We start from the raw sequence: 26,237 nt of genomic DNA on the forward strand, positions 1-26,237 counted from the left end.
CCTCCTCCCCCCTGAGATATCTGGAAAAACTTGTTACAATTCAAATGGTGAAATTGTAGCATGAAGAAATGGACAAAGGGTTCCATGAAAGACAGCAGATTAAGTGGTCTCGGATGACTGCGCATTCTGAAAAGGATAAAAAGACAACTGTTCATCAACAAAGTGATAGATGTTTACGGAAAGGAAGAAAATAGAATCCAGTTTCATTTTAAATAGTGGACTCAAGTCTGAACTTGACAACAATGCGACAGTATTTTCAATTCAATTTCAATTTTATTATTTGTAAAACAATTAACATCCCTTCGACGTTACCAAGTCTTATAAGGACAACCACACGCACTTGTGGTGGCCACATGCCTCATCAAGATTGGTAGGAAGATGACGTCCAACTTTCTTTAAATTTGACCAGAACTATACTTCAGAAATTCAATAATCACATTCCTGAACTGTTTTCGTGGTAAAAGTTTGTTAGTAACAATGCACTAAGATAAGATGTCTATAGCACCTCTTATATAATTTATCAAACTTCATGAGAAAAATATGTTATGAACCTTACAACCAATCATATCAACAGCTTTGTTACAAGACTCAAGTACCAGAAGCCTCACCTACTGATTGAAATCACTTGTTACCAAACAGATAACAGCAATGACCAGCAGAATAATATTATTTAAAATAGAAGGTGAATCCTTTTATGCATGATCTGATATCTTATCACAATGACCTTCTTGAGAGTGAATTACATTTGTTATCCACAAAAGGTTACAAAAACGACTGTTCGCTAAAAGATTAGCATTCATCACTTGGATCACAATAGCTCAACTTTGCAGAGTGTGAACATGTGGCTACGTTGTATAGAAGCTATTTTGCTGCTGCAGCTGGTGAGTTACATTTCATAATGAGGTGTCAGATCACAGGTTTAGGACAACCTTGTGTTCTGACATCAGACGAGGAATTGTTTTTCCCGCATTATATATGCTTGTTTTTCACCATATAAATCATATAACATTTTATTTAATTAATTTTTTTTACATTTCCACATATTTCCACACATTTCCACATGATGTAAATACAATTAAGAATAATGCTAAAATACTTTTCAAAGCAGCTAAAGAGATAGGTTTGGAAGTTAGCAGAGAGAAAACTAAATATATGCTTAAAGGCAATAATCAAAATCTAATTATTGATAACATCTCATTTGAACCAGTTTCCTAATTCAAGTACTTAGGAATAATACTAACAAATGAAAATGATATTAAAGAGGAAATAAAAAACAGACTTAATTCAGGAAATGCATGTTACTTTTTTCTTTATAAACTTTTGTCATCTCGTTTAATATCTAAGAAACTAAAAGTTAAAATATACAAAACAGTAATTTTGCCTGTAATATTATATGGATGTGAAACTTGGTCCCTTACATTGAAAGAGGAACATAAATTGAGACAGGGGTGATTCCTCCATGTAGGAAGTGAGGAACTTCCTACAGTTCATTTATACTTGCTTCCAGTTCCCTACTTATTAGGAGTTTAATAATAATGCACTTTATAAAATTATGAGCGCAATGTACGTACAATTGACTAGGTTAGCTACTGTCAAGAGTTGACAGTGCCGTTCCTTCCAGCCGCTGACGAAAGACAATGAACACACAGGCTTGGCTGCAGCTCGCTGAGGAACATGGATGGCCATCCTACAGACAGATGGGTGAGGAGTGGAAAAGGGACAGGTGGGAATGTTGCGGTTTTATAGATCCAGCAAGGAAGCATCGAGGGGTTCCTACAATCAGTGGTGCCAATCCCAACAAAATGGTACTAAACGTAGTACAGTTTGATCTTCATTAGCCCCTAGCATCCTGCTTTTGGCATAATGGTGAAATCTAGCATAATCAGCAAACGCGATTCCCTGGGAGAGGGAAATCGAATTCAAAGGAATATGTTTTCAGGAAATAGAAATAAAATTACGTCCAAATCTTATTTATACTTCACCAGCAGACTTGTTTCAAATGAAAGGGAGTATGCATACACAGCGACATGCTTTTTTTACAACCATGTGACGATCCATCCTCTTATATTTTCTTTATCCTGTCGATTTTGTTGCTGAGGAGATTATACGGCAGTAAATCGATAGATGGTTGGATTCTATGCTGAACCCATTTCGTTTGTTGAGCCATTCTACACAATTTTGTAACGCAAGTTCAATACTCGAAAAGTATATGCATAATTGATCTTAAAACTGCAGTTACCCAAAAGAAAGTAATTAATAATAAATCCTAGCACATTTTAGAAGCATTTAGCATAATTTCAGAGTTTATGCAGCACTTTTTATTATCCTCAATCCACACGACAGTGAGAGGGGACAAAATCGAAATTCTTGCAAAATCTGAAATATCGTCAATACTATTTTCGTTGGATTTTATAGGTTCACATTAAAAAAATTCATAGTTCAAGAGGGCAAGGGGCCCTTGCCCTACCTTGTGCGTGAATCTGAAGGTAACATTCTAAATGCAATGGATAGTACAAGCGATTTTTGCGACTGTAATTGAATGCATTTTTGAAACCTTCCTCAGTTTACCATAGCTTCTTCCTACACTCCAAAAGAGCCACGAGTCGCCACCGAATTGAGAGTATTTTAAAATAAGATCCTTAGGAAAATATTTGGGCCTAAAGGGGATGAGGAGACAGGTGAGTGGAGAAGGTTGCATAATTTAGAACTACATAATTTGTATTCATGTCCAGATATTATTAGAATGATTAAATCAAGAAGACTTAGGTGGGCAGGCCATGTGGCACGAATGGGATAAAAAAGAAGAGTTTACAGGATTCTTGTTGGGAAACCTGATGGTAAGAGATCAGTAGGAGGACCAAGATGAAGATGGAGGGATAATGTTGAGATGAACCTATAGGAAATTGGCAGGAATGGAAAAGAGTATATAGATTTTGCTCAGGATAGGGACAGATGGAAGGCCTGTGTTGCTGCAGCCATGAACCTTCCAGTTGAAGAAGGCTAGAGAGTTAGTTAGTTAGTTATACCAAACAAACATCCCTCACCTATCATCACCTATCATAAAGCTTGAGCAAACATCCTCTCAGCCACAAGTTTCCAGCACTTGTAGTGGAATTCTGAAACTGTAAGTACCATTTAATCAATTTCTGTTATAGTTATTTTGCATAATTTTCTACTGCTTCATTTTAATTGTGTTGATAAGAATGCAAATGTACAATTGGTAATGTATTGTATTAACCACTCTGCCACATAGACCAGCACTTCATCTCTTCGACTCTAGCTATTAATTATATGATCATAAAGAGAATTTGCTGGTCATAGCAAAATAACCACACCAGAAATTGATTAAATTGTACTTACAGTTCCAGAACACAAATTGAGCTCTTCATGTGCTTAAAAAAATGTCAAGGCTATACACATATACAGCGGACTCTTTTTGATTCAAACTCCAAGGGGATACGAAAAAGTTAAAATTATCCAAAATTCGAATTTAAAAAAAAACATGTATCATCAAAGATCATATCAAGGGGAATAAACTTCCGTTCAAATTACCGACTAATTTGAATTATCCAACTTCACATGTACTATTCACTGGAAATTTTGTTCAATCAGATGGAAGCTACAAAGGATGGCAAGTTAAAGCCACGTTAAAAATTAAATATGTGCAAATGAAATACACCTGTAGACAGTGTGCGAATCAACGGGGCAGTCTGGGATTTCCCCCTCACAATTTTTTTTATTCCTAGCAAAGGAAAATTATTTTTATCCCTGCTAGGGATGTTTCTATCCCCCTCAAAGAAAATGGAATTAAAAGCATACAGTATACCACATCTTAATTATGTAACAAACACAACTGAAAAATCATTTGTGTCCATTAGTAGTCTAAGTCATCAAAGTTTTCTCTGCCAAAAAGTTTGCAGCCTTGTGGATTAAAGAAGGACACCATTCTGCAATAGACCAACCTCACCGATCCAAGACACAACAAGCTGTTTTCCGCTTGAGTTTTCATGGCATAGTGCGGATATTTTACATGTATTAAAATGTTTACAAGAAACTTGCAGGTAGGTTAGGTGGACATTAAGTTTGAACTTACCACAAATTTGGAGACAATGAAAACAATTTATTTCAGCTTATTTCAATCCTTGTTAACATACGGAATTATATTCTGGGGAAATGCGTACAAGAGTAGCAAATCTTTATCTTACAAAAGAAAGTTATACGAATCATGATGGGGCAAGACCAAAGGAACCACGTAGAAAGCTGTTCAGGGATCTAGGTTTTCTGCCATTCCCATGCTTGTACATTTTTCGCCTGCTCTGCTGTGTAAAAGCAAACTTCTATGATTTGTTTAGGTGCCACCATGTCATACACAATTACAACACAAGAAATAAAACTAACTTACTAATACCTGTACACAATACAGTTCTATATGAAAGAGGAACTAAGTACTCAGGGACTCTCTTGTATAACAACCTTCCAAACCACATAAAAAACATTGAAACCTGCAAAGCTTTTAAGAAAGAACTGTACAAATACTTACTGGAACACTGTTTTTACTCAATTGTTGATGAATATCTAAGCGTGCAATAATATATGTACGTATGTATATGTATTTTTTCTTCACAATTTTCGCTAAATAAGATCTTATTAAAAGCAAGATAGGTATTGTAAAAGTTCGTATGCTATACTGATATTGAGGCTTCTCAATCAGTGACTCCAAACATGGTGTGGTTACTGGTGAAAGATAACATTTTCATTGCAGAGTTTTATTACATTATGTTGTAAAAAGGTAAAGTGCTCCCCTGTGCATAGCACCATGCCATGAAGGCGTATAGGGGGTGTGGGGGTAACGCCCCACACTTTCTTGATCCGGTCGTGATTGGGGGTGATGTGATCAGCATTATGTTGTACTCAATGATATTTTATTATATTCCACATTTACCATGTATTATATTGACATTGTTTTATTGTATTATAATGTTACTATATTCTACTGTAACCATAAATTTTATTTCATTGTTTTATTATACTGCATTGTTTATGATAATGTAAACAAACTGACATGTCCGATATCACTGCCTATATATGCAAATAAGTGATTCATGGATGAAATAAATCTTATCTTATCTTGGCAATATAAATTTGGTCAAATTTTAAGTGTTACTAGTTCGATAGCTCTTTTTGTGTATGCGTTTTGGTTTTCTTAGAATGCTGTTTAGAATACTGTTTCTAAATTCCATGTAAAAGTTATAAAATAAACTAGGTTAGAACTCTATGTTCTCAAGTACTTAGTTTAGTTTACAGACTGGTAACATGTACAACTTTGTATACCAAAGAAAATCCTACCCCTCCCCCCAAGCAAAAAAGCTTAATTTGCACTGTGCCTGTAGGCATATGTGGATGTATACAATTGCTCTTGGCTTTTACTATTGGGTTGATGCATAAGTTCGTAGCGTTTTTTTTTCACCGTGGCAAAAGTATTTTTATTTTATACTAATTTGAGATGAACAAAATACATAAATTCATCAGCAATGTATTTTCCTTTATTGTCTATGACTGTCTACCAACAGTCATAAACAAATTGTCTATGACTGTCTACCAACAGTCATAAACAATGTCAGCAGTTTTCAATTCAATGCCTGAAGAAATCAGCTGATTCAGGGTTAAAAGCGTATTCAAGCCAAGTTTGAAGGGCATTTTCGTCACCAAAGGAGCCTTTTTGAAGATTGATGGATTGAGAGCTGAAATGTGGAAATCCAAGGGTGCAAGATCGGGGAAGTAAGGAGAATGTAGAATGACTTCCCAACCAAGCTCCTGGATAGCAGCTTTTGTCATGTTAGCGGAGTGTGGGTGTGCATTTCGTGTCACAGCACTTGATGCTGTCCTCCTGGTCTAGTCGCTGGTTTGGTTGTTTTCATTTAAAGCATGTGGTATCCTGAGCCTTACCATGGAATGCAAATGTCGCACGATGGTTAAATGGTCACAGTTCATCACATTTGCTAATTCTCGAGTCGACTGATGTGGATCCTCGTTGATTAAAGCATTTAAACTGTCTTCATTAAAGCCCGATGATCTTCCTGAATGTGGAAAAATGCTTAAGTCAAAAATGCTGAATTTGTAATGACTTTCTTGCCTGCTTTCTCGTACAAGGGACAAAAGTTTTGAGCCGCCTCCGCTGCCTTTGCCCCTATGTTAAACTCAGACAGAAGAATATGTCGAAAATGTTTTTTTCCCCTACTGGACACTTATTAATCTTTAGCCCATAAATAACACCATCTTTCTTCAAATCGGTAAAATTCAATGGCTATTCACAAGCACAAAAATACCACTCCAATTGATGAACATTAAACGATATACAAACTCCTAACACCACTGTGTTGCCATATCAAACAAATGCTACAGACTTATGCATCAACCCAATATATCTCAGAAGGTTTATCATGGTACCGCTCCGACCATGTGGTGGTGTGTCATCTGCTGGAAGACCTTGGCAGCCATCACATGAGTGCTTCCACCCACTAAAAGGGCAGCTGGAGATTGCACATGCTTTGCTCTCTGCCAACCACAGTTCGCCATTTCCTTTATGAGGGGAATTTGAACACTTAGCTGCCAAATTCACAGTTAAACGAGGGAAGGGTGACCATCACACAGGTAACAGGTATTTCAAGTGCTATGTTAAATGCTAATGTCAACTTACCCTGACTGGTAACCCAAAAGCACTTGATTCAATACATTAAATGTTTTTTTTTAAAAAAGTTTTACAAATGGTCATCACCAGGATTTTTTTTAAAACAGTGTAGGTCATTTACATAAAATTGGCTAGAGAAATAATAATTATAGTAAACTAATAATAACTATTGTAAACTAATAACAATAAACAATTTTATTGCCAATTTGTATTATTATCATTGGGGAGAGGCAACTTGATACACAACATGAGTGAATATCCTGACAAACATATTTTTCTTTATTTTGTCACATTTCATTCCATAAACATACTGAAACGGTTACTCTATTTTGAAGTTAACTTTTACACACCTCGTTTATGAAAAATCTTTGAAATTTAGGTGGGGGGGGGGAGTTTAGTGATGAGGTTTACATTCTGTAACCTCGCACATATATTTTTTTAGGATATTTGAAAACTCATGGAACCATTTGTCGCAGAATATGAAACATTAAACACTGACTTCGTTCCTGCTTTTAACACTCAATTTTTCGAGCTATCTCACTTTTTCATTTGATTATATAATGCTAATTAACCAACCTTTTTTTTCTGTTGCCTACTATCGAACTAATAGGCTTCTTGCCTTTTTTTTTTCTAACCCATCGTTTCACAATAGATGATTCTTATTTTCCAGGTGGTAGCCCAAGAGCTTCCAACGCTATATGAGTACTACACCGAAGCAGGCATCCAGAGTGGACTGGAGGCAACTGCTGAAGGCTTTAAGCTAAATGGGAAAGACATTTCGATCTACAGTGGCACCATACACTACTTCAGGGTGCACCCAGACTACTGGAGGAGCAGCTTGAGGAAGGCTAGAGCCGCAGGACTCGTCGCTGTTGAGACGTAAATGTATTTTTAATCTTTTAGTGCACTCACAATTTGTTTCTTCACACTTTAACAGTCAGTGAGCTGTCAACAAGATTATTTTTGTTATTCCACTAACAATTTTGTAGAAAATAAATGTCTTTTTCAACAGTTAATTTTTTTCTCTATACTAACATTCACTGTACTTAATTTTAGCTATATCCCTTGGAATCTTCATGAACCGCAAATGGATGTGTATGACTTTGGGGATGGAGACAATGACATGTCTAAGTTCCTGAATGTCACAAGATACATTCAGATAGCTCAAGAGGAGGACTTACTTGTGATTGTTCGTCCAGGTCCATATATTTGTTCGGAATATGAATTCGGAGGGTTTCCAAGGTAAGCCTACATTTATTTAGATAATACACCGGTATTAAGAAACCTGTTATATTTTAAGTCTCAATACTCTGTACATAATCAATTGATTTACTCAGCTCAACCAGTGTTCATGTTGACAATCCATAAATTTCACTATTTATTGCTGAGTAATATTAAAGCATACACTTCTTAATAGTAATGCAAAAATTGGAAAGAAGAATTAATATTTTTGAAGTTGAAAATTATCTGAATACATCACAAGACTGTAGAATTGAGCACACTGAATAACAATACCATATAATATCAAACAAGAAATTAAGTTTTATGAAATGTTTGTGATTTTGGACAATGAATTAATTACTTCTGCCCATGCATAGATAAAATAAAATATAGTTGGAAGTATTAATGAAATTGATTTCTTTCCAATACGTAAAAAACCTGTTTAACTAAATAACTTATACCAATACATATTAATTATTACTTTTTATTAATCTTGTTTCATCATTTTTATAGTTGGCTTGTGAGGTATCCTGGAATCGGAACACGAACAAATGATGCAAATTACATTGAGCGAATGAAGATCTACTTTAACAAAGTTCTTCCACTGTTTACAAACTTACAGTTTACAGAAGGTGGACCGATCATAATTTTCCAAGTAAGAATCATGTTCTATTAATAACTAATGTACCATGTAATTTAGCTTACATTTACTTAATGGAAAAACTTCTATCACAGATAAACAATAGTTTATCTGTGCTTAGAATTAAACAATGTTCATGCATATTCACATACACTGCTGCTTTACTTATACCTTATTATGGGGCAATTATTGATTGGTAGGAACTTAGTTGGCCATGGTAGAATAATCCTTGCTCACTCCTTATCTACTATTGAACTGGTGTAGCCAAATAGTTAGCTGTCTTACCTTTGATATGAACAGGTCTGGATGAATCCCAATGCCAAAATTTCATCATGAGTATAATTGAAAAACTTATTTCTAAAGTTTCATATCTCCAATTTCTTTTGAGCTGACTGTCATCTCCTCATTACTATGATCCTTCCTTATGTTTTCATCATTCTGTTTATTTTTAAAATGATGTACAGAGTGGGCATACCCCCCCCCCCCTCTTTATCTTTAACACTATGATGGTTATGGTTGAATGTTTGATATGGACACGCCCCTGATGGTTTAAGAGTCTGGAACATCAGTATGGAGACCATCATTTTCATAGCACAACCGAATTCTGCATCATATTCCGGCACACTTTGTGTTGCAAGTGTGTCATTACCTGAAAAGACATTTCCCGGGCAACGAGTTGGAAGAGGTTCTGAAGATTACCCAGCTCTCTTAGCCTGGCCTCCAAGAAGTCCCGACCTCACGTCTGGGAGGTTCATAATCAATGACAGTCAGAAATAACCAATATCGCACAACGCAAGTCAGGTGACACACTTGCAACACAAAGTGTGTCAGAACATTGTGCAGAATTTGGCTATGCTTTGAAAATGATGATCTCCATACCGATGCTCTGGACTCTTAAACCATCAAGTATGTGTCCATATCAAGCATTCAACAATAACCATTGCCCGACCCTGTGGCCGAGTGGTTAGCACATCGCGCTGCGACGCCAAGGGTCCCGGGTTCGAATCCCGGTCGGGCTTGGTTGTTTGTGAATGTCCATTCATCAATTTCATCATTTCATCACTCATCCCCATCTTTGCAAATTAGCCAAGAGGCACAAAACGAGAAGTAAAATAAACTAAATCAAATCAAAATCAAAAAACAATAACCATCGTAATGTTGAAAATAAAGGGGGGGGGGAGGGTTTATGCCCACTTTGTGAACACACTATTGCAAGTGGGTTGAGAAAACTGACTATTTCCAGGTTGAGTTTATTTCCAAACAGTCCAATTTCAATGCTGCCAATAACTAACGAGCCTTCATTACTTGACTGACCTGTTCATTACACATATTTATTTTGTATTTGATGGTGATGCATCACTTGGGAAATAAGCTCTACAATTGGTTAGCTATTTGAATAACCATGCATCACCCAATGCAAGATAGCTGGACAGACCTTGGCCCTCAAAAGGCTGTTCACCATTCAGTTTAGAACATTGCACCTCCTCTATAGAGCATCATCTAGCTAGTTCATGCTCATAAAAAATTATTAATTATCAGCTTATGATTTAGCCTCTTTTTTTCGCAGATAGAAAATGAATATGGGTACTTCAATCCCATTTCGACAGACTACTTGGAAGCAATCAGACAGTCCTTCACAGACAATGGCCTTAAAGAATTGTTTGTTACTTCTGACGGACCATGGTCAGGTGACGCAGGAAGTCTGCCTGGAGGTAAGAATTAAAATATATTGTAGAATCACAAGCAAAATCGCATTGTAAATTAACCATACAAATTGATTTCTTTTTATCTCTGATTTTATATTTTGAGCTTGGAAACTTGCAATAAAAATATAAGTGAAACGGGCCGACATCTAATATATAAGAATGGATGTATGTTTGTATGTGCTTATGGTTGTTCCGGCATAACTCTCGAACGTCTGCAGCGATTTCAACCAAACTTGGTACACCTATCACTTGCAATCTGGAAAAAAATACTGTGGGGGTAAGACCCCTGGCACCCCTAGGGGTGGGGGTGGGAGGGGGTGACATGTAACAATAATAAAAAACGACGGATATTAGTGTGGAATCCATAGTTTTCGGGGTTGCTAAGAAGAATAGCGACACTCCTAATGCTGTTCCACTTCAAGCTCATCACCTATCGGGATGGGGGGGGGGGTGAGAGGGGTGAAAATTACAATGTCAAAAATGACCAAGATTAATGTCGAATCCATAGTTTTTGGAGTCGCTAAGCTAATTGGTGACATTCATGAAGACCAAACTTGGCACACATATGCCTTACAATCTGCAAAGAAATACTGTGGGGGTAAGACACCCCTGGCACCCCTAGGGGTGGGGGTGGGAAGGGGTGGCATGTATAAATAATAGAAAATAACCGATATTAGTACGGAATCCACAGTTTTTGGGGTCGCAAAGATGAATAGTGACACTTCCAATGCCATTCAACTCCAAGACACCCCTGGGGATGGGGTGAGAAGGGGGTGACATGTAAAAATAATCGAAAACGATCAATATTAGTGTGGAATCAATAGTTTTCGGGATCGCTAAGATGAACAGTGTGTCACGTGCCAGTTTCGACGACACAATGAATGTTGCAAGGAGGAATGGTTTCTCGGAATCGACAAGAGATGGCAGCACGCTATGTAAAGAGGAGTGAAGGAAATTATAAAAAACTTAGAGCGGAGAAGAGGGATTATATATATTATAGTAAATTGAGAAATATATAAAAGAAGAGTTCAAATACTATAATAGAAGTAAATAGAATGATGTATATAGTAATTTGAAAGAATTAAGAATATAACCGCATATGAAACGTTTAGGAAAGTTATTAAACGAGCAAATGAATTCAGAAATGTATCTCAATCTCTCTTTTTACTTTTCTGACGAGGAGAACATCATCAGCTTTTGCATTTGTCCGTTCCCCGGTGGCGCTGTGGTCAATTAGATGCCCCGAAGCACTTTACGGTTGCGCTTCTTTTTAGTCGCACTGGGCCATTGGCAGCGCTTTTTATTAGCGATCCTGGTTATCCCCTTTTGGTCGTTACATAGGAGGTGGCGCTAGTGTCAGTTTAGCCGACCCTACTCCTTTATATAAGTATAGCTTGGTTGCTGGGGAATTGCCAGGGAAGTAATGAGAAAGACCCACGGGGAAAGGGAAAGAAAACATATATAGGGCATAAAGAAATGGAAGCGAGACGACGCAACTAGATTTCTTATATATAGAAGAAATAATAAAAGAAGTCTTTTCCATAATCAAAAGAAGAAGAAGCCTATTCGATAATCAAAAGGAAAAGAAGAAGAAGCTTTTTCCATAATCAAAGAAGAAAAGAAGAAGAAGCCTTTTCCATAATCAAAGAAGAAAAGACGAAGAAGCCTTTTCCATAATTAAAGAAGGAGAAGCTTATTTCTATAATCAAAAGAAGAAAAGAAGAAGAAACCTTTTCCGTAATCAAAGAAGAAGAAGCCTATTCTATAATCAAGAGAGAGAGAGAAGAAGAAGCCTTTCCATAATTACGAAGAGAAAGAAGATTTCCTTTCAAGAAGAATGTAGCCGATGTAAATTTTCGATATATCTCAATGTCGCTATATATTTTTCTCTGTATTTTGTATAGTTCTCAGAATATAGATCCGCATTTAACTATATCCTCTTGGCTATAAAACACTTTCTTATTTGGAATTCTCAAATAAAGAACCTATCTCCCTGAGATTAAGATATCTGTAGTCGTGGTAAATAACATGTAAGTACGTACCCACAAGGGGCGTAGCAAGTGACAATCCCAATTTCCTTCAACTCCAACACACCCTTAAGAGTGGGGGTGGGAAGGGGGTGACATGTAAAAATAATCGAAAACAACTGATATTAGTGTGGAATCCATAGTTTTCGGGGTTGCTAAGATGAATAGTGACACTCCTAATGCTGTTCCACTTCAAGTTCATCACCTATCAGGGTGGGGGGTGAGAGGGGGTGAAGATTACAATGTCAAAAATGACCTAGATTAATGTCGAATCCATAGTTTTTGGAGTCGCTAAGCTAATTGGTGACATTCATGAAAACCAAACTTGGCGCACATATGCCTCACAATCTGCAAAAAAGTACTGTGAGGGTAAGACACCCCTGGCACCCCTAGGGGTGAGGGTGGGAAGGGGTGACATGTAAAAATAATATAAAACAACCGATATTAGTGTGGAATCCACAGTTTTTGGGGTCGCTAAGATGAATAGTGACACTTCCAATGCCATTCAACTTCAAGACACCCCTGGGGATGGGGTGAGAAGGGGGCGACATGTAAAAATAATCGAAAACGATCAATATTAGTGTGGAATCAATAGTTTTCGGGATCGCTAAGATGAACAGTGACAATCCCAATTTCCTTCAACTCCAACACACCCTTAAGTGTGGGGGTGGGAAGGGGGTGACATGTAAAAATAATCGAAAACAACTGATATTAGTGTGGAATCAATAGTTTTCGGGGTTGCTAAAATGAATAGTGACATTCCCAATGCCGTTCAACTCAAACACACCTATGGCACCTCTAGGTGTGGGGTGGAAAAAGGTGACATGTAAAATGACTGATATTAGATTGGAATCCATAGTTTTCGGGGTCGCCAAGATGAATAGTGACACTCCCAATGCCGTTCAACTCCAAGACACCCCTGGCACCCACAGTTGTTGGAGTGGGAAGGGGGTGACATGTAAAAATAATCGAAAACAACAGATATTTGTGTCAAATCCATAGTTTTCGGGGTCCCTAAGATGAATAGTGGCACTCCAATGCCGTTCAACTCCAAAACACCCCTGGCATCCGTAGAGTGGGGATGGGAAGGGGGTGACATGTAAAGCCACCGATATTAGTGTGGAATGCATAGTTTTCAGGTTCACTAAGATGAATAGCGACACTCCCAATGCCGTTCAACTCCAAGTTCCTTTTACACTACAGTTAGAATTCATTATTTTCCTGTCGAATAGAAGATTGAAATATATAAATACCCGGGCAATGCCAGGTAATCAGCTACTTAACATATATTTTTTTCATTAATTGTTCAGTTAAAAGTTCAAATATAAGTGTGGACATAAGATCAAAACATTATATTTTATACTTAGGGCATGTATAATGTTATAATGGTTTGTTAAAATTATTATGTTTGCCACTCTCGAATTATGCCTTTTTTGTCACTAGAACAGTACTTAAGGAGAGACTGCAATAGGTAGTACAAAAAAGTTGAAAAATTGTCAGACTATGATGCTGAAATAATATACAAATACTGTAAACAAATAAAGTGTGAGAAACAAAATTATATCCATTTAATGAATGAAAACGTCAAATACCTTCATTTCCACACTGTTTTGCTTGAATTCATATCTTACATCATACAAAGCAATGTTATCATGTAGCTGTGCTGTCCACGTGATCAAGCTTACTACCTTACTAGAAGTTGAACGTGTTAGAACTACACACATAAAAATGTTAAATTGAAATTCAAACACCAACTTTTTTAACGATAATGTTTAAAGCTATCTGAAAAAGACAGTATTTGTAATGCAGTTTTATTTTTGTCATGGTTCAAACTCTTTTTGGAAAAACAAATTTCCTCACATCTCCAGGTTTTCCAGACAATTTTCCAACAAGCTAATAACCAAGTTTCAATTGTTAAGTTGAACTTGTTATTCAAAAGAATAAAGTTTATTAAATACTGTTTAAAACAAATTAACAAAAACGTTTCTGTATAGAATGTCTCCCATCAAGAAGACACTCACAGTAAAAACTGCAACTTCTTTTCATTCCCAAACCCTGGCAAGTACAATGAACTTTATTTTCTTTAATTTTTCCAGGTTTTTGGATCATTTTTAAAATTGTTTTTCCTGCAAAAGTTGATATTCGGAATTTTCTGGTTTTTTTCTGGATTCCAGATTTATGTAAATTAATGGTAGTATTAAGAAGTGGTTTGGTGTTTTTAAAACTGCAAGTTGCATGAACTTGATGCAAGATGTATCAACTACATTGTCACATTAATGACTCTTTCTGTTTCAGTACTGAAAACAATTAACTTCAACAGTGATCCAAATGATGCTTTTCCACAATTGCAACAACTGCAACCTGACAAGCCTCTGATGGCCATGGAGTTCTGGTCTGGTTGGTTCGACCACTGGCTGGATTCTTCTAGAAGTACAGGTCTTGATGTTGATAGTAAGTTTGATGTTTACTATGGTCATTCAATTTACACAGTCTATTCATCAGTATACAAGTACCATGCTACTGGTGTAATGAACACCACCAAAAACTACAGGGTGAGCATAAAAGAAATAGACATTTCCAAAGTTTTACAGAAAGAGTTTCAATAACATGGCTGAAATACATGCTCGGAAGAGTATGTCCTGAAGTTTACGGCTAACTAACACGACAGATATCAATGCAATTGTCGAGTTCTCCCCAAACATGTCTCAGCATGTACAGGTCAACAGCTGTTGCGATGCATTGTTTAAGATCGTCCACACTTGTAGGAAGGGGAGGAACAATGATGTATCCCCACAAGAAGCAGTCACCCGGTGTTAAATCCGGACTTCTTGGTGGCCAAAATGTCAGAGCCATGTCCTGGCCATATTGCTCGAATGACGTCATGGGTGTTCAGGTGATGCTGACATCACAAAAACAAACGAAAAGTGGAGAATCGTAAACTTGAAGACTCTCTATAAAACAGTAATAAATGCTTCCTGATAAAACAAACAGTTTTTGATTTGTAAAGTATTTCATCTATTTCTTTTAGGTTCACTGTATATAATTTCTGATAATTGGTTTATAGTTTTACCGATTTCCACTGTAGCAACCATAATAATGCTTATATTTTTACTTTTTTCAGCATATGCCACATATCTCGAACACATAATGCTTTTCAATGCATCAATGAACATTTACATGTTTCAAGGAGGAACCAATTTTGGTTACTTAAATGGTGCTAGCCTTTCAGGAGACCATCCATACTATTCCTCCATTGTATCTAGCTACGGTAAGTTATTCTTTGCAGTTCTATGTGTATTTGGTCATATCTACTAAAGTTGCCTTCATTATTCTGGCATATTGTAGGAAGTGAAGTTAACTAAAAGAAAAACGCATCTTGGTCTTCAAGAGTAAATGTCTAAATACATAACCTTTTAAGGCAAAACTTATTGCAGTCACCTGGTTGCATATATGAGCAGGATGAATGGACCATTTGAGTTCCAGTGTAGCCAAATGGTGTGAGTGGTTCCAGGCTCAATCCCCAGTGGAAGCTCCAAAATTTGGCGAGCTCAGAATCGTGAGGACAAATGGGGAGCTAAATGGAAAAATTGGTACAGGAATTTGATATTGAGCTGTTGAACCATAGAACTTGGGCTTATTAAATCGAAGAATTCAAGGTTTTCTAATTTTATATTGGAACAAAGAATATGAATTGGAGGCATCAGCAATGGTGCCACATCGGTCAATCCCTATTCACAAGTAATTTCAATAATTTTAAGTGTGCCTGTATGTAAACTATTATTTTAGCCTTACTTTCATTGCCATCACATGAAGTTATATTCCATATTCACCATATCTGTTGCAGACTATGATGCCCCTCTAAGTGAGGCTGGTGATTATACAGAGAAATACCAGAGGACAAAGGAAATCATTGCTCAATACAACAAAGTGCAAACGAGGCTTCCTGACCCTCCTGAAGAAACACCAAAGGCTGCTTACCCCACTGCGGAAGTGCAGGAATTTCTCTCGTACACAGACATCATAGACAGGGTGGTATGTATTTATGTAACTGGATTAGTGCACTAGTTATGTTTTACAATATGGGTGTTCATATGTCCACAGATACAGAACCTGTTGTAAGTCTTCAGAAGTTAAAAAAAAAAAAAAAAAAAAAAGCTGTGATTCGCTTGAAATAAATCTACTATATTAGCAAGTATGAATACATTGTAGCATGTGCGATTTTGCTGCAATAACAGTGTAGCGTACTAAAAGTTCATTGCATAACTGTCCACATAAAATTGGAATGCTTTTACAGCAATCATGATCAATGACAGTACGAATTAATTACTGCAATTACTTTAGTTACTACTTGTGAAACTAAGGTAAAATCTGATGCATTTAGGTACATGTATGACTACCAGAGTACTGCAAAGTCTAGCTTTTGCCTACCCGTGCTTCTTGCCCCACGAGAACAGGTTTACCTGTTCGCCTGCCCACGGCAACGAGTCAACTTGCATCTTTACCCGGGTTCCTTGTCTTCAAGGTGCTCTGCACTTACAAGGTAACTGGGCATTCAACAAGACCCGGGTGCCTGCAAAACCTGCTGGAAGGAAACAGCCCTCCGGCAGCGTGTCGCTCCAGGCGTTTCTTCACCACGTGGACAGCTGCAGCCAGTGTTGCCTACTTACGTAGCTCCAAAATCCTACGAAGTCCTAGGAGGAGCTCTCTGCTTTAAGGAGAATTTACAGTATATACTTAGCGATTTCAGTTCATTGTAAGCAGTTTTTATCTTATTGCCAGGAAATGCATGCAATATTACAGCTTCATTTATTTAAATGAATGATCGGGCAAACAAAAAGCTCCTCATTGAAAACTTATTGTTTTTCATTACATGGTGTCTTAACCAGGCACACAGTGGCGCAACCACAGGGGGCAGGGGGCATTGCTCATTAACTTTCGACGAAAATTAAGTCTAGCAGGGTTGGGCAAGGGGGGCAAACATTAAAGTACAAGAAAAACTAGGCTAAAGGATACTCAAGATGGAATTAGTTTTCATATTTTTCTTGTATTATTCCTTCCAGACGGCAAAGGGCACCTGCAGAGGGGAACGGAGGGGCAATTGCAATTCCCTTGATTTAAAATTTTATGAAAGTAGATATATATTAAAGAATATTATACAGTCAAATCAAGTTCAATGCCGTAGCTAGGGGGTAGCTGAGGTCGGCCCTGGGAACCGAACGATCTAAATGAAAAACGTTTTTAAAACAGAGAATGCCATGGCGGCCAAATGCCAACATTGCTATCAATGTTGGTTTGTTATTAGATTGATTAATTGATTATGTAATGTATTTAAATATGCATTAAAGAAACTTTGAATACGTACACAATTTAGTGTTAACATGTTGTATATTTTCTTATTTTACATCGCTCCATGTTTCATATGTCTTCCACATAGTATACCCTGGACTGCAGACTAACGAGGCTCTGGCGATTGGCCCCATGGCCAGTATAATTTTGTTTGTGTTGTCCTGTGTTTTGTCCTTACTTGTGCTGAGTGCTCCTTTACAGCCTCAGCTTTTAACGAAAGTCAGAAGATTTTAATATTTTATGATTTTAGTTCTGCAACGTTAGAGTTATGTGTAACGTAAGTTAATATAGGACACAGAAAATCTAGAAATATTGTTCAAATACTTACAATATATTTTCAATATCTTCCCATTCATAGCTGAAGCCCAGATAAAATATTCTAATTACTACCTGCTACTTTGACTTCGGCTCGTAAATCAAATGAAATCATTTTACGCCTATCTGTTCTTTGTAATCTGTGAATTTAACCTTTATCAAGTTTTGAGTAAAATAATTTCTGCAGTCTACATTTTCACTCGTCACTGCAAACAAATTTTACGAAGTAGTTTACCAAACTTCAGAAAGGGGGGGGGGGGGATAACGGCAATGCCCCTGGACCCTCTCTGGCTACGGCTCTGGTGTTCGCAGTAGAAGAGTGTGTTGCTATACTTGCAACCTCGGCGTCGAACGTGACATGTTCCAGTAGTGCCCTGGATTATTGGTTGTTTACGACATATTCTTATGGAGCCTATACCACGGAAAACCTATTTCAATGTGTGTGGGGGCAAAACTAGCAACATTCTTAAATCTCATTTCATTGGCGATGTGGCTTTGAGTTCCCTTTCTAAGTAGTGGAAATCTATTGCATTTGGCAACACTTGCAGACAGGTGTGCGACCGGTGGAGTTCCTACTCGAAGCAACTACGTCATGCAGAGGGAGGGGCCTGCAGTTGATGGAAAGAACGAACTGAGACCTACTAGGTATCGTAAGACTGCAGGTACCCGGTGGGTCTACAATGCCTGCCAGGAACGATCTGGGCAGGTGGGCAGACAAGCTGCTCAAGCAAGGGTGTTGCGCAGGTTGCATGGCATTTTAGGAGCGGTGTTTTGCGAATGGGTCTGCTCCAGGTCTTGTGCAGGTCTCTGATGATTACAGATTAGTTACTTAAATATTCAGCTTGTATTTATATGTAATAACAGCAAGCAAGTGAAGAATATATGTGCACTTACTCATGTATACAGCTAAAAAAAATACAAATATTATTGAAAATGTTTTTACAATAGAATATTTACATACTTCCAATTCCCCCCCATTAATATTTTGGCATCATTACTGTCAATAACTGTATTTATATAAATTATCTTTACTAGAACATTAACCAACATTTATCAAAAATGGTCTGTAATGTTTCCTTACTATGTGTACATTTGCACAGAATATTACACTAATTTAAACATATTCCTTAAATTTAAATGTGTAAAACAACTATTGCATTATTCTACAGGATGCATCCGATAAAGTCCAAATAGAGCAGCTGATATCAATGGAAGATCTAGATGTAAATGGAGGGAGTGGGCAAAACTTTGGCTACGTCAACTACAGGAAAAGCATGCAACTGCAGGAGAATTCTGTTCTCAAGATATCAGGCCATGTTCGTGACATTGCAATAATCCTTGTTGATGGAGTAAGGAAGACCAAAGCACTGACAAGTCCTGATGATATTGAAGGTTTTGGTTACTGGGTTAACAGGTATGCTTTGATTTAATTTTTGCTATTTAGTGTCACTTTTGGCTAATTGTGATGATGAGGATGAGTGATGATATGATGGAACTGGAAAAGAGACTCACAAAGAACCCATGTGCAGGTTGGGATTCGAACCCAGGAGCCCTCGCATGCTGTGCTCATCACTCTAACAGGTACTGAAAATAAACAAAAAATGCCACAAAGTCTCTCTACAACTTTGCACATTTATTACGGACACCCTGTACTATGTAAGTTCATGGTATCTTTTGTATAATAAACTGTAAATATCAGAGGTTTATTGTTTGTTTCAAATGCCCCACTGTCATAGTAGCCTGTGTTGTATGAAAATGTGGTCCCCTGCAAGAGAAAGTGCAGTGTATTGCATCGTTTGTCGAAACACAATCTTATACACAAACACAACGACATTTCCGGACTAAGTATGAGCAAACCCCACCAATGACACCAGAAATTTATGGAGACAGGGTCCATGTTAGTTGTTGATCATAGTGGCTGCCCACCAATATCGAATGCAGACATCGAACATTCGTGATATATTTTCACAAAGCCTGAAGAAGTCCATTTGTTCCACTGCCAGGAAATTACAAACACCCTAGTTTACAGTACACAAGATGCTACAAAGACAATTACGCCTACATCCACAAAAAGTGCAACTGTTACAAGCAATTGCGCCAAACGATAGACCATGATTTTCATTTGATGTTCGCAGGCAGCCACTACTATCTTGATCCAATGCGGACCCAATCTTCTGGTGCCATTGGTGGGGTTTTCCCATACTTAGTCCGGAAATCTCGTTGCATTTGTGAATCAGATTTTGTTTCGATGGACAATACGATACACTGCACTTTCTCTTGCAGGGGACCACATTTTAATCTTCATACAACACAGCCCGCTATGTCAGTGGGGCACTTCAAACAAACAATGGCAATGTCAATTAAAACTTTGATATTTACAGTTTATTATTCAACAAATATCATGAACTTAAATAGTACAGGGTGCCCATAATAAATGTGCAAAATAATAGACTTTGGGGACACCCTGTATTATATTAGGGCTGTTATGTGTCGGTTAGAACAATGAATCAACTTTGGATTTAACGTTGCAGGAAATATTTCATGAAACATCAGTTTGCATCATTTCATGAACGAAAATTTCCTGCAACATTATAATTACTACTAAACTCCATGGTGCAACAGTACTCAAGAATCAAGACCTGCCCAGTAACTTTGAATTGGTCGATGCATCCCTACTGGTCTCTGGCTTTCAAGACAGGTTTCCTCCTATATTGCTTTCAAGTAGCTCCTCCATTGTTCTCACCAGGGATCACACCCAAGTACATTTAAGGCTAACCATTCAGCGACTTGGGAAGTAAACATAACCGTGAATAGTGAAGAAGGCAATTACACTGTTACTTTGACCACTTTATATTTTCCACGCGTCAAAAAGAAGAAAATCACTGGTGATGCAAGAAATGGAGGAAACATTGTAACGTACTGATTTCTTGTGAATGGAAAATTAGTTCTTTCATGAACTCTTTGCATTGGTTTTCTTCACATTTTTGCAACATATTAATTGTTCAAACCACGTTTCCTTTTATTATTATATTAATTAATTTGCTTATTGTTTACTTCCAGTGATTTAGAGTTCAATTTTGACCCTGAAGATGCTGGAAATCAAACTGTGGATATCTTCGTGGAGAACTGGGGTCGAGATAATGGTGGCAATACTTGGTGGCTGAGACCAGCCAAAGGACTGTGGGAAGGTCCTGTTCTTCTGGATGGGGAGGAGCTGGCAAACTGGGAAGCCATATCTCTGCCATTGACGACAAAGTTCATCAAAGGGTAAGCTGAATACTTCAAGTACTACTTTTCTAGGATGAAACATACTAAGGATGAAAGAGATTAATTACTTAATTCCATATTGGCATCGAGAGCCATAGTAGCTCAGTCGATAGGGCTTCTGGCTACAATGTTGAGACACCCGGATTCAATCCCCAGTGGGGAAGAACCGGGATTTCTTTTCCACCTGTTCAAGCAGTTCCGGCACCCAACCAGCATCATATGAAGTGGGTACCTGAAGGAAACTCTGGGGGGTAAAGGTGGCCAGGCCAGGGGCATGGTGCTGATCACATCACCCTCACCTTTGGCCGTGATAAAAAAAGTATGGGGCCCTAACTTCACACACCAGCTTTCATGGCATGGTGCAAAGTACATGGGAGCACTTTACTTTTTTGGATCAATTTTCAGAAAAAAATGCTGATATTTTATAATTAGTTTGTAAATGAATGCATAATTGTGCCAGTTTGTTGTTTTTTTGTTTTTTTTTTACAAATAACAATGGTGTAATTCATACATTTTGGCCTTGTAAAATAAATCTATAATAAATCAGTTATGTGTGTTAAATGTGGAGGTGAACGTATTGTTCATCGAGCTTCGTTGGGTGATTAACGTAATAAATTCAGACCTAGTGTCTCAAATTGAATATTGCTCTTTGTTTTGACCCTTTACTCCAAACAAACTTAAAAAAATCCATTATCTGAATTTGTAAACTAATTGATTTGTATTGCAACGGATTGTTCGGAGACGGACGTGTGGATATATACATATATATATATATATATAGATTGACTTGTAAATCTAGTGTGAATTTTGGCAGCAATCAATGAAGGTATTTTGCTTGGTGTCTTTCGATAGATCCTATATTTTTGGGCATACTCTACATTAAGTTTTGGTTCTCGTTAGAGACTGAGGCGACAGTGCTAAACACTTGTCATTAACCTCAAGAAACCGTGACTTTTGTAACTGATTGGTTCTTTTGTTTTTTAGCGTACGTCTATTAATTTGATCCCGGACTCTTTGCACGCTTTCCTAAAATTTTGATTACTTTTCTTACGTTCGCAACCATCACGTTACAAGTAAGATACTTTTTTTTCTACCCTTAGGCTTGATGGATGGAAAGCTGCTGAGGAAACAATCACAGGCCCAGCTCTCTTGAGAGGAACATTCAATGTAGACTCCCCTGCCGACACCTTCGTCGACATGAGCAGCTGGGGCAAAGGCATCGTATTTATTAACGGCTTCAACATTGGTCGCTATCTCAACATTGGCCCATCAAAGACATTGTATGTTCCTGCTCCACTTCTATCTCAGGGAGAAAATGAGGTGAGTGTTGCATTTTGCAAATGAAGTTAAATGCAGATTATAGTCTAATGAAGTTGCATGACAAATACTTCAAGAGCGATTTGATTCAATGATGTTTATGTACTAACTCTTAACCAGTGTTTCTCAATCACCAGTCCTTGGAATCGTAGCGGGACCTGGAATCAAATATACTGGGCCACGAAAGGTTATCCTGATGTTCGCAACTTGCAGCTCAAGCTGGCAAGCAGCTGGAAAGATAGCCTTTGGTTCCGGTTTTCCACTCCGATAACAGGAATTATTTGCACAACAGTTTTGGTGACAGATGAACTTATCTAACATGGGTGTACGTTGCTTCCGGCCTCCAAATTTGGAGATTGACAGTTGGCCCTTTCTTGAGTTAGAACCAGAATAGTGAAGCGACTTGCAGCCTGAGCTGACAACCACCTTGAAAGATGGCTTTTCATTCATGTTTCCACTGTGATAACAGAAAATGCTTTCCTGACAGTTTCGGTGATGGACCAAATGTTCTAACCAGGGTGCACGCTGCTTCCTGCCCCAAAAGTTGGAGGTTTTCGCACAGGCACCATGATCGTCAATTTAGTTTGTGCAGCAATTTTCATTAACAAATATACTGAAGTGGAAATATTCTGAATAACTGGAATTTTTTGGTGTACAAACTGGAACATGCCAATGAAGTAAATTTCAGCATTGACTTTTAAAAAATGAATTTACCAGGCTGCAGGCTCACAAAGGTTGAGAACCACTGCTCTAAACACAGGGCCGTATTAAGGTTTATGGAGGCCCCTGGGCAAAATGTTTTGTGGGGGCCCCCCATTTTTTTATTATTTTTTACTAGGAGCTTTATTAGCTCTATATGCTTACCACCAATTTTCAGCAGTTGAAATGTTAGACCTGATTTTAGAATCAGTAGTCATTCACAATCGAACATATCGCAGATAGGTATGCAGGGAGAATAGCGCAGTCAAATAAAGTTACAGGACGAAAATTGTAGCGCTATTGCAGCAGTAAAATTCTGTGTCTAAATGTCTACAGTATATTATGAAGAGTGAACACCGTAACTACAATATATAGTAAATACTAAGGTGTGCAGACGGAAACAGAGAACTGAGCAGTAGACTGTACTTACATACATAATTCATTATAAACGATATTATTTACAGTGAAGAGTAAATGTGTCACTACATATGCACGGTCTATCTACTGGACAATTACCAACAGGTTCATTGTGGAAATTGTAGTAACTACACTTTCTTCAAGAAAATTCCCAAGGGCTTAACGCTTATAGTACACACACTTTTCGCCGAAAATTCATCTATTATATCATCGAAGTCCAATTCACGAAGAAGTTCATATTCAATGCTTAATAAACAAATATTGGATAAGCGATCCTGTCCCATAGCAGCACGAAGCCTGTTTTTCACTAATTTTCATTTTTAATGTTATTAACGAAAGAAAGTCATGTACTTTGTAGGATTATTTATTATCTTAATCATATCTGAGAATTGATTGTTTGCATAAGTGTGCCTTATTTCCACACCATGGCCAAATCAATCCATGGAATAAAGTATACTGAACTTCAGATATCTACAAACAGATCAACTGAGAGCTGTGTTACAATTGGATCCAGAAGAATGTAGACATATGACAATATTGAAGTTGTTTTTTTTATTTTTAAAATAAAGCGCGTCCACAATGAGACTCCAACATTTTGAAAGTCTATAACTTTTTCATTTTAAATTGTACAGCTGTGATTCCGGAAGCAGCAGAAGCAGAAACTCAAAAAGTTTATGTGGTAACGTTTTAGTGCGTGCAATAGCCGTAGTAGCGCTGCAGCACTCGATTGTTTGAAAATGGAGATTCTAAACGAGCGTGCACAGGTTCATTCGAAAGGAGTCCACAGATGTCAGTAAGACAAGCAGTGAAGAACTGTGTGAACTGTCGACCGTTTCATACCAAGTTCTCTCGCTGCTTGTCTTACTGACGTCTGTGGACTACTTTCGAATAACCTCCACACATTTTCTACAACCTGTTCCTGGATTCTGGGTTTACCACCACAGTGTCCTTTCAAAACATTGCCGGTCGCCAAAAACTGATCACACCACTTCTTTATAGTCGTGAATGTCGGAGGATCCTTATTGTACACACGACGAAAGTTTCGTTGCACTTGAATAAGTGATTTCGTTTCTGCACACCACCACACAACCTGTGCATGCTCGTTTGGAATCTCAATTTCCAAACAATCGATTGCTGCAGCGCCACTATGGCTATTGCACGCACTAAAACGTTACCACATAAAATTTTTGAGTTTCTGCTTCTGCTGCTTCGGGAATCACATCTGTACAATTTAAAATGAAAAAGTTATAGACTTTCAAAATGTTGGAGTCTCATTGTGGACACGCTGTACAACTACTTATGTAATTTTTCACAAGCATAGCCAGCTGGTTAAAAGATTTTTTTGGTGGAGGCCCTTCACAGCTTCCTTTTGGTGGGGGCCCCGGGGCAATTGCCCCAGTTGCCCATAGGTTAATCCGGCCCTGCCTAAACAACTTACCCATTGCATAGGTGATGTTCCGTGTTTCCAAGTTGCAAATTTAATTGATTTTTCAGATTAATTTTAAAATAAAGGTTATGACATCTGGGGTGAAGTGATGCACTATTTTCATGTCTATGTACATGCATGCTCCATAATATACTTTTTTCTTTGTGATGTGTCCATATCAGTATTTTTAAGTTGTAAAATGCTAATATGAAGCAAGCGATTCAAAAATATCTGTTTTTCTTCTTTAACAGGTGATAGTATTTGAACATTATACACCATCATCACAGATCATATTTTCTGATACACCAAATTTGGGTTAAGAGCACCAGTTAAAACACAAGAAAAATTGGAAATAAAGGAACCATGTCCAATATGTCAGAACTTTTTACTTATGGAAATTACTTGTAATAAAAACAAAAATAAACCTTTCCAAATGTGATTTGGAACATTCTATAATAAAATATTTTGTGCAAAACAATGGTAGTTTTTCCTCACTAATTTATTTTTTCGCTTTTTGTTTTTTTCAAGTCCACTTTATGTACAGATAGGATAGTTGGGTCTCAACCTAGAGTTTAAAGTGGGATCCGAACCACTACTATGTGACTCCATCAGGTATCAAACCTGGGGCCAATGATATCCTCACTAATATGATGAATTATTAGGATTGAGCATATACCCACATGAATAGACAAGATGTAATGTATTACATTGTTACTATTTTTTTAAAAAATACAGAATATCCACCTTTTGCTCTGAAACTATTTTGACAATATTAGCCAGAGGGAGGTGGGGATACTTGTAAAAAAAACAAAAAAATTAGAGGGAAGAAGAAATTTACACCCCCCTCAGTTGAAACTCATCTTTACCTGCGAACATTGTAGTGAATTGTATGGAGCCTTTAATACCATTTCTGCATTTTAAACATTCCTCTTGTTTCCTTGTTCTATCATGCATGAGCCCATACAATCACATTTTTTTAATTACATGGAAGAAATGCAAGGCATACATTCACTTAAAAGAAATTCAGAAATAAAACATTACGTTTAATTTAATACAAATATACACAATGAGGCTAATATAAAACAATGTTTTAACAATATTTCAGTCAGTTCATTTGAGACCAACGTAGGTGTACAAGTGTTATAAAATATAAGACTAAATGGTACAA

General features: G+C 37.4%; 1 protein-coding gene across 1 annotated transcript; it reads left to right on the top strand.

Annotated features, from left to right (window-relative positions):
• The first annotated feature begins 804 nt into the window (after positions 1 to 804).
• On the top strand, positions 805 to 25,507 carry LOC145980640 (beta-galactosidase-1-like protein 3). The gene is made up of 12 exons (XM_083113675.1): positions 805 to 881; positions 7,359 to 7,567; positions 7,745 to 7,930; positions 8,423 to 8,564; positions 10,117 to 10,261; positions 14,578 to 14,733; positions 15,404 to 15,550; positions 16,127 to 16,314; positions 19,113 to 19,357; positions 21,004 to 21,210; positions 22,311 to 22,530; positions 25,321 to 25,507. The coding sequence occupies exons 1-12, from the start codon at positions 840 to 842 to the stop codon at positions 25,387 to 25,389; spliced, it is 1,956 nt and encodes a 651-aa protein (XP_082969801.1). The 5' UTR covers positions 805 to 839; the 3' UTR covers positions 25,390 to 25,507.
• Positions 25,508 to 26,237: the final 730 nt, after the last annotated feature.

This window comes from Lepisma saccharinum, chromosome 28, assembly GCF_977018435.1.
Source record: "Lepisma saccharinum chromosome 28, izLepSacc3.1, whole genome shotgun sequence".
Classification (NCBI taxonomy): Eukaryota; Metazoa; Arthropoda; class Insecta; order Zygentoma; family Lepismatidae; genus Lepisma; species Lepisma saccharinum.

What these genes read in the sequence shown, in the direction of transcription:
- LOC145980640 (XM_083113675.1), top strand. Translation starts at nt 840, where the DNA reads ATGTGGCTACGTTGTATAGAAGCTATTTTGCTGCTGCAGCTG. An exon ending in CTATTTTGCTGCTGCAGCTG is followed by an intron (nt 882 to 7,358) that starts GTGAGTTACATT and finishes CTTATTTTCCAG; the next exon opens with GTGGTAGCCCAAGAGCTTCC. An exon ending in TACAGGTCTTGATGTTGATA is followed by an intron (nt 14,734 to 15,403) that starts GTAAGTTTGATG and finishes TACTTTTTTCAG; the next exon opens with CATATGCCACATATCTCGAA.